The sequence below is a fragment of the Uloborus diversus genome, chromosome 8 (assembly GCF_026930045.1).
Source record: "Uloborus diversus isolate 005 chromosome 8, Udiv.v.3.1, whole genome shotgun sequence".
NCBI classification, from domain to species: domain Eukaryota; kingdom Metazoa; phylum Arthropoda; class Arachnida; order Araneae; family Uloboridae; genus Uloborus; species Uloborus diversus.
Window position 1 is genome coordinate 103,779,689 of NC_072738.1, and position 10,185 is coordinate 103,789,873.

General features: G+C 35.4%; 1 protein-coding gene across 1 annotated transcript in view; it reads left to right on the forward strand.

Annotated features, from left to right (window-relative positions):
• LOC129228524 (uncharacterized) overlaps positions 1-10,185 on the forward strand; it is a 59,623-nt gene that overhangs the window by 3,683 nt on the left and 45,755 nt on the right. Inside the window, exons 2-3 of the mRNA XM_054863203.1 lie at positions 8,112-8,680; positions 9,224-9,509. Of these exons, the coding sequence (XP_054719178.1) occupies positions 8,112-8,680; positions 9,224-9,509 (855 nt within the window). The remainder of the gene's footprint in view (positions 1-8,111; positions 8,681-9,223; positions 9,510-10,185) is intronic.

Here is a 10,185-nt window from a genome sequence, read left to right on the forward strand (position 1 = left end):
TACTATACTAATGTGATGTATAAGTTAGATTTTTACCAAAAACTAATAGGACACGGGCCAAAGTTTCCTGATGAATTTGTTGGCCAAGTTTAACTAGTACCAACTGTGTCAGATTTTGCCCAAGGATGATTCTCAATAAAGGTAAATTTAATGTTCTTGGCTAAAAAATACCGATTCAGCAAGTCAAGCATGAAGTCTGAAACTTTTCCAACAATTCTTTTTAAAAACTACATTATGCATTAGTTTCAATGTGAAGCAAAAGTTGAACGTCAGTACACTGTAAAAAAATTCCGAAACGTTACTGGTTATTTCCGTGGAACGTTTCGGGATTTCAGAGGTTTTCGCCTATTTCCCTGCAAAATCAAGTATCTTTGCAAAAAAGTTTCCTGAATTGCTAAAAGATGTACGAAAGCAGACTTTGCACTGGTGCGAAAAATATTTTTTGCTACCAGTTTAAAGATTGACTGAGCGTGTTTATTTAGTATACCGGCGTTAGTTTGTCTGCGGCCCGTCCGGATTGACTAAGCTCCCAATGGGAGCAAATAACTCATTGGACAGCTGAAGCTTTGCGAGGCGGGAATTGCTGGCAAGGAATATGCTGGGATCCTGCTTGCCATTTTCGCGTAGCTTTGGCCGTGGTTGCGCTAATGCTTTTGGAGCTTTCTTGGTAAACCAGGAAGATTCTAATCAAATACATTAAACCTATTCAATTTTTGTAGAAGGTTCACGACTGGCTTTAACAGGGGATAATTCTCAGTATTTTAGGAAGGGTACTCACTTTTATCGGAAAACGTTCCTGGTTTTTGTAAGATATGTTACTGGTTGAAATTGAGCACATCAGCTGCCTATTATTTTCCAGGAACGTTTCTGAATCGTTTTTACAGTGTATTTGAATATTAAAAGCTTGAAAATGTCTTTACCAAATCTTATCCAAACTGCAAACATTATTATCTGAGTAAGTAGTTTAAATATTGGTAGGGGTAAAAAACAATGGTAATAATTTATTAGAGATGTTTTATCTCTATACTTCTACTACAGTAGGAAATTTACACAGAAGAAGAATAAATTCCATTCCTACGTTTGGCCCAGTAAGTAATTATTGCTGCGAAGGTGTTGATGTTTTTTTCCTTCTAGCCTCCCACTTACTGGGGCTCTCACATTTCTAGAACTGTTAGCAGTACAAAATCACAGGCTCTTAAAAGCAGACTACTAACTTTTATTTTAATAATACAGTTTATACGAAATGTGAAAAATCCATGAATTTGTTCGTATTAGCTGTTATTCGTAACAACCGTGAATGACTGATACTGCGAAAAAACAAAGAAATGTTTACCTAAAAACATTACTACTAATACACACACTGTTATCTCTAACTATTAGTAAATTCAGTAAAAAATCGTATTCTTATTTCTTATGAATGAATGTTTCTGGAAAATATTGACAAAATTAAAATGAAAAACGTCACTCGCGGAATAGGTTTTTTCCACAATGGATGATGAACAATTTTATCTCCGAGTAAATTGAAATATCCACAGGTAAACAAATGTACCTATGTAAAATATTTAATATTTTCATTTCTTTACACTATGGGATTTCTACTACCTAACAAACTAATGAATAATTTCTAAAAAAGAAAATTACAGTATTCAACCACAAACTTTTTAAGTAAAGTGGGAAGAATTTTTTTTTTCGTCTTAGCCGAGATTTTCAATTTAATGTACGTATAATACATGAAATTTTTAATGTAATTAGATAGTAAACTAAACTTAACAAACAGCATGTTTGTTATAGCCGTAATTTCGTATTAAACGTGATCGCATTAAGAGAGTTCAACTGTAATTAATTAATTTATTTATTCCTCCCAAAATTTCACTGAAAGGATTTCTTACGCATCATTAAATTGTATTTTTACTGAAATAAAAATTTAATAAATTTAAATTGCTAAATGGTTTTAAAGAGCATTGTGGCAGCAACAAGAGTAAATATTACTATTGAAACGGTTCGGAAAACAAAGTAATGGTGTCTAGGCACATAATGAAGAGAGATTTAGGCTTTCGGTAAAATTATAACTATTCTTTTCCAGGGAACCACACGAACAGTGTAATAACGAAAAAAAAATATAAATAAATAGGTAGCAATCGAAGTAGCATTATTGAGACACTTTTTGAGGCAACAATTATTTGTCCTTTTCTCCCTGTTATTGAGATAGATAAAGTTCTAAAGTCTGCAGAAATTTAAGAAATTCACCAAAATTTGAAGAGTTTGAGAGAAAAGGGTTCCTTAATTAACCTCTCCCCCTTAAACATGATATTTTATTTTTTTATTCAAATGTAGTTAAATAAGTTAAATTTTAACGTAGTGAAACACCTTTGAAATTCTGTCTTTTTACTGAGATTAATCATTTACAAATTGGTCATTTGCATGTTTCTGGCTATCATTATCATGTTCTCAAATATTATTACTATATTTTGTGTCTGTCATTTTCCTGTTCAATAAGAAAAAATTAATAAAATAATGAAAGCTGTACAGAGGGTAACTTTGAGCTAAGGTGAACATCTCCGATGTTAATTTTATTCATAAAAGAAGACACGAATATTGCACTAGCATAAAAAATAAATAAATAAATAAATAATAAAAACTAAGATAATAAAATTTTATTATTTTTTAAACCAAAATTTACTATTATCTGAGAAGAACTCAAAACCCATCGAACATAAAAGAAAGAAAAAGTACCACGTCTCGGATTCCTGGCATTTAAAGGCTGATCAAACGTCAATTAGTTTCCATGGCAGCATTAGACCAGAAAACGGCTAGAGACTTCGGCCGAAGTTTTTATTCATGAATAAAATTAATTGCAAAGATTGGGAACAATATATTAAAAATAAAAAAATATTTAAAAGTTTTTACTTTGACTTTAAATTGTAAGGCTGTTTAATCACGTCTTTCTATCTTTTCTTTACTAATAATAAAGCTGAAAGTCTGTATGTCTGGATCTCTGTTACGCGCATAGCGCCTAGACCGTTAGGCCGATTTTCATGAAATTTGGCACAAAATTAGTTCGTAACATGAGAGTGAGCACCTCGAAGCAATTTTTCAAAAATTCGATTTTGTTTTTGTTTTTTTTCTGTTCCAATTCTAAGAGCATTTTACCGAGCAAATTATCATAACGTGGACGAACAAATTACCATAAAGTGGACTAACAAATTACCATAACATGGACGAGCAAACTACCATATGCGAACATGGACTAACAAATGAACATAGCAAATTGACGAGAAATTCATCATCCATTATTCTTAAATATACAGGCGAACCAAATGACCTTTTAATTTTCTACTACGGTCAAAGCCATGCTGGTACCTCTAGTTAAAAATAAAGTTCAAACTGTTTCAATTTTCTTAACGCTATTGATTTCCCTAAATAAAATGACGTCCTCAAACGTGATAAGAAAATTCTTAAATGGAAAGAACAAAAATATGTTCTCATGTTTAAGGAAATTTGATTTGAAAATTTTTGCTGTTTTACGTTACTTTGCATTATGTGATGTTAAAAATTCATAAATTCTACTAGCAAATGGAATTATTAACCGAGTCACTTCTTCTTTTTTTTATTTTGCGTAAACCTCTTTTGAATGTTTCTAATGAGGTTAACATTCCAGTCCGTTGTGGAATTGGCTGTTCCAGTGTTCTTCATTTTTTTTTCAATCGCTGTCACTCAGCTGACCTTCATTTTCTTACATTGAAAAAAGCTCAAAATCACCTGATGTATAGGATGTGAAGCAGTTAACAGTTCAGCCAGTACTTCCAAACAGTGGCGGATTGGTTGAAAAAATCGGCCCTGGCATTAGGACCCATAACTCTTTTAGATATTAAATTTTACCTAACGATTGGGATATCACTTAAATATGAGGAAATTATTCTTAACAACTAAATATGTTTTATTTAAACAAAATTTAACAGATAGGGACGCTTCTGCGCTTTAATGGTGAACAAATTGATACAGTATTAGCTAAACTTTATTTTGGGGGAAAATTGTGATTGTAATTGTCCATTTAAGTATTTTTATAATGCCTGGAACTTGATTGAATATTTCCGTAATGATAACACTGCTTGGCTAGTATGTCCTTTTCTGCAGTCATAACAAATAACTTAATTGCCCTGTTTTATGAAACAGATCTAGCGATGTTCATGGGTGAAAGAATAAAAGGCCGTCTTAGAACGTGATGGCTCCCTCGACACAAACATACGTTACGTGACCCTATCATAAACATTCCTTTTTTTAAACTGCCATACCCTGACGACCCCCGACTCGATACGAGGTCAAAAACCTGGTGGGAGGGGTCGGGTACGAGTTTGGCAGCCCCTTAGTTTTATTTTTTTTTTCTCAAACGCATGTACAAATGCAAAGAGAGAGAGAGAGAGAGAGTGGACTTAGCTTTCTGGCTTCTGGGAGTCATTAAAGTATTAGCAATATAAACTAAATGGAAAGATTAACATTGAGTCTGAAACAGGGGGTTCCGGGGGGCCTCTCCCTCGGAAATTTTTTGAAATTGTAGTTTTAAAGCTCAATTTTAGACAATATTTGATGTTAAGGGAGCGTAGGTTCAGGATTTCTCCTGCTGTAATTTTTCGGAAGTGGAAATCCAAAAACAGAATTTTAAATTATCTTCGAGTATATGCTATGAAGAGTGGTTCCGGGGGCCCTCCTCTGAAATTTTTTTAAAAAAATATTAGCTCCGAAAACGCAGTTTTAGAAGATCTTTGATGATTTTAAGTCGAGATATATTCCGAGGCCATCCACCAGAAAGTTTTCAAATTGAAGTCTTTAAAGCCTTTTTTGGTAAAGACTAGGGCACCGGCAGTCACTTGAAGGTTAAGTTCCAAAAACGAAATTTTTGCTGACTTTCAGTGATGTTAGGAAAAGGAGTTTTCAGGAGGCTCACCCATGAAAATTTTCGAAATTGAAGCACTAAAAACGAGATTTAAAACGTTCTTCATTGATGATGTCTAGAGAAAGGAGGGGACGGGGCACCTTCCCAGAAAATTTTTGATACGGTTAATTTAAAATCAGTTTTAGACCATCTTTGGGAAGGTTAAAAAAATGGGAGAGGTTCGAGTGCTTTCCTCCAGTAAATTTTCGAAACTGGAATTCCATGTTATGACGGGAGTGGATTCGGCTGTTCTCTTACGAAGTTATTCAAAATTAAAGCCCCAAAATTTAAATTTAACACGATCTTCGATGATATAAGGAGGGGGGGGGAGGTTCTGGGGTCCACCAGAATTCTTTCAACATTGGTTTTTATCTACTTATTTTCTTTTTAAACTGAGGGGCCCGAAACCGTGAGTTTGTACAGCGTACAGAATACTTTGTTTCGTCAAAAAATGCTTTCAACTCACATTTCGGCGGCCTTTGGCCTTTGATTTGATAATCTTAATAGTGTAGAGTCTTTCATGATCCTCAATGGTATTTTAGAATTGCATTTTTTAAAAATAATTTTACGGAAAAAAATATTTTGTCCCTTTTATTCCAATTGTTATAAACAGGGTCGCCGAGAGCAAAAGGGGAAAAAATGACATAGGTCAATTTTTTTCACAATCCCCCTTCTACACCTTTGACCATTAGGATATTTTATCCTCTGCACGAGTTCATTTCCGAGCCGAGCCCCTATTCTAAGCTGACACGACCTCAAGTCGGCCCTTGTTGTAAGTTGCATTTTATAGCAATTGTGAATTGTCACTTATAAATAAAACTGTCTAAGAGACCAAAAGTATTTCAACTTTTTACGACCGGTAAGGTTTCCCCGTTTTTTTATTTATTTATTATTACACCACTAAAAATATATTGGCAGCCCCAGGGCCCGACTAACTGAGAGTGAGACTTTAGGCCTACATTAATTTGGAGGACCCCTGAAGACTATGCAGTGTTTGATTTACATTTTTAAAGCACGAATGAACATTTGGAGACCTCTTTGTCTAATCACACAACTATCTATCAATCACTTATGTGCATTTATGAATCCCATTTGGGCCCCGTCATAATCGTGACCAAGGAAAATTCGTTACTGGCTGCATGATTAAAAATTCCTCTTCAAAGAATTTTTTTTTTCCAATTAATAAATCATATATTTTTTTTTAATACATGTATTTTTCATATCGTTGCAATGCTATGCATAATTCTTTGAAAAATTTTGGCCCCTTAGGAACATGGGATCCCAGGCCTAGGCCTAGTCAGCCTGTGTGGTAATCAGGTCCTGGGCAGCCCTATTTCAGAATTTCCCCCTCCCCAGTCCTCTTGGTGACGGCCCTGTCTCCCTCCACCCTCAAGCTTTAGACCATGCGTAAAGAGGAGCTGAGTCTGCTTTGCGAAGTTGCGTTATTCTAAACACATGCGTGCAAAATTTACATTTTGCTGTTAGTAGACGTAGACAGGACCGAAATACTTTGCTGTTAGATGATCGGCCCGAAGCATGACCGACCCACCGGGCAAATGCCCGGTTGCCCGCCGGCTGTATCCGCCACTGCTTCCAAAGAAGTCGGGAAGTCGGTATTTTTTATAAAACTCAGTTAAGATCTTAATCCTCACAGACGTGGTTTATATGCTTGATCACTGAAGCCTTCGTGTAATAATAAATGTATTCCCCTGGAGAAATGCGTTTTTCTTTTGTGTTACTTCCTTTAGACCCATTCTGGTTGATTCAGAACCCAGGAAGGACAAACGAAGATGTATTGAAATACAGAACTTTACTTAAAAAATAGCAAAATCGAGAAATAAAACTTTTTGAAAAACTCGTTATTGTTGGTTAACCGTTTCGTTAAATGGACAATATTCTAGAGTGATGCGCTCTCATTCAAAATTAACCAATTGTTTGTGAAGATTTCGTTGTAAAAGGAGTAATTGCTTATGCATGTTTGCTCATTAAGGGTTTACCACATAGTTAAGTTTAGACAGAAGGAAGATTTTTTTTCCCGTAAGTTACCGCCCTATAGCCAGGGCTAAGGCAGAAATACATAAAATACCAAGTTGAACCGAATCATTGCTTCTGTCACTCATCTGGTCAGTGCTAATTCTATATTAGCTACCAGTTTGTTTGGCACTCTTGGCCTCCTTAAGAGGTTTTCCACCTCCAGCTAAGGCACTTCCTATTCCGGTGAGTGCTAAAAAGCACGAAACTGCAGTCCTAGTATGGAATAGCTGGCGGTGGATTTTATGTAGAAGGAAGATTTCTTCTGCTTCTTTCTAGCTGCTATAATAAAGAATATCGCAACTTTTTCCGCCTCTCACAGCTCATATAAACGGTTTTGAGGGTGTTAAAAGAATTTTTGTAATCTATTAAAGTGCCATTTCTTGTATTTCTCACATAGTAGCAATAACTTATAAATTACTGTGTAATTTGTTCTATGAGAGCATATTTAAAACTGTCTTACTTTAATTTACACATGATGTAGTAGAAATACCAAACACAAGTTATTTTCTTAAGATATATACTGCCGTGCTAAGCGCAAAATTCGAATCTGCATCTGAGTTCAAAATGAGAAATTGCAGTTCAAAGTTGTGTACCTCCATGTATTTCATACAAATGCAGTTTTTTCAGAATTTTTAAAGAAATAATTCCTATTCACCAATGACCATAAAACATTGTCTTTCGGTAAAATATTTGACAAAGAGTCACTTGGTGACTAACTCAATTTTGATTTGAAAAAAAAGTGCAGAAAACGACTTTTGTTCTTAGCACCAAGGGCGCCTATATGGGGGGGGGGGCAAGGGAGGAGCTCAACTCCCCCCTCCCCCCCCCCCCGTTTGAAATTAGAACTTTCTTGCTTTTAGTACTTTTTTTTGCAAAAATTTAAAAACATTTCTTCTCCAGCAATTAATGAATAAGTTATTAAAAATGAAAAATTTTAATAACTCTAATTTGCACTGAAATCGGTTTCTATGGGGAAAATATCCTGCTAAACCATGGGGTAAATATCAGAGTCCCCCCAGTTTTGCATATGGGCGCTCTTGCTTAGCACGGAAGTATAGTTCTTAACTTTAGACCTATAATGCGGTACTTTAATGTAATATAGGTTTCTTCAATTGTATTTTAAGAAGGTACTTTTATACTTCCACAGGTGGCGTCTCTGATGTAATTGGAAAGGAGAAAAGGCCTGAAATAACTGCATTTCCTTTAAGTTTAAATGACGTTCCTGAAATTCGACTCTTACTACCAGGAGATGTTCACGCTCAGTTAAATAACTTGCAGCAAAATGTAGCACACATCGGCCCGCAGATTCTTCCTCAAAATTATGCTGTACCAAATAAACCACATAACGAACGTCCTAATCAATATAACAGACACCAGAACAATGGCGGAAGCAAGGTTCCTAGCAATGTTTTTGAAAGTCAAAGACAACACTCCAACTCCCAGAAAACTGATGCAAATATAGGAAATAAAAACTATGATGATAGCCGGCAGCAACAGAACCAGCCAAGTAATCAGAACTACAACAGAAATAAGCATCAAGCCGGATTTTCTCAGCCGGACCCAGCGCCCTATCCTGATAAAGTTATGTTTCCGGGACAAAATGTCGCAAATTTTAATCAACCACATGCGATTACCAACCCTAACAATGATCAGAGGCACGCTGCAGTCGATTCAGGCGGCTACCAAGATGATCCTAAACTTGATGCAAGAGCTCCAGTAAATACTGCAACGCAAAATTTCCAAAATAGCCATGGACAAAGACAAGTCCAAAATGTTAATGTACAGCAGCAACATACTGAGCCAGTCAATGGGAATGTGAAGCAGAACTCTTATCCAAACCAACCTCAGGGTAATTACAGAGGAGAAAGTTTCCATCCATTGCCAAATGCTAATGGAAATGCGCAAATACGTAATCCTAACAATCAGAATTACAATCAACAAGTTCATGTGCAATCTCATAATAGCTTTCAAGGGTATTCTTACCAAAATGGTGGGCAGGCATCCAGACATGATAATCGGCAACAAAATGGATGGAGAATCAAGCAATCAAACGCAGGTAATCAAAATTATAACCGCGTCCTAGTTCCACCAGAGAAGCAAAATTTTTATTCTATTCAAAACAATAATCAACAAGGTGGAATACGAAATACTCAGCCAACTTTTAACCACTTAGGAAATGACAATTTCAATCAAAACCAGAACGTTGGGAGAACAAAGAAAACCGAAGTAACTTCTGTTCAAGACAAAATTAATCAGCAGACACTGACGGACGACAGCACCTTCTTTTCATCCAGGCCCAGCGTAGCTCAACAAGGATCAACAACAGGAGAATTTTCACAGGAAAAGTTAAATGACAAAAAAGATTCGAGTGCGTTTGACAATACTGGAGAGCAAGTTTATTTCATTCCCCCCGTGCTATCTCAGGATGATGTACAGAAGAAAATAGAAGCATTTGATCAAACAATTGATGATACATCTTTAAGTAAAGACACAAACCCAACAAGAAATGTCGGAGCAGATAATTCTGGAATAATTCAACAGCAAGGTGAGTGCTTTTGAACTTCTATGTTGTGTCATAAATATAGCAGATGCAAATTTCACTGCAGAAGGCTCTTTAAAATTAAGCCTGAATTTTAATTTAAAGTTCTTTCAAATGACATTGTTTACTAGTTGATAAAATACATAGATAAATCTTTTATCCCCATAACTGTACTTTTACTTTTCGTCAAATTTGAATTTATGCACTAAAATTAGTTTTAGAAACGAAATCCTAATTCTGAAAATTAAAAAAAAATTTTATTTGCAATTACATGAAATGATTGTTACAGTCTCTATGGTAATATTGTTAGGATGTACGATTACACCTCGTTATAATTTAGTTAATGTGCACTGTAAAAACGATTCAGAGACGTTTCAGGAAAATAACAGGTAGCTGATATGCCCAATTTCTGTGAGTAACATATCTTTCAAAAACCAGGTACGTTTTCCGCTAAGTCAGTCCCCTTTATGAAATTATCCTTGAAACTTCCTGACGAATTGAGAAATCTTTCCTGTTTAAACCAATCATGTCTCGAGAACTTTCTAGAAAAGTGAATTAGCTTTAATGTAATAGATTAGAACCTTCATGATTTACCAAAAAAAGCTCCAGAAGCATTGGAGCAACCATGGCTATGCGAGAATTGCATGTAAGAACCAAGCATATCCCTTACGTGCAATTCCTA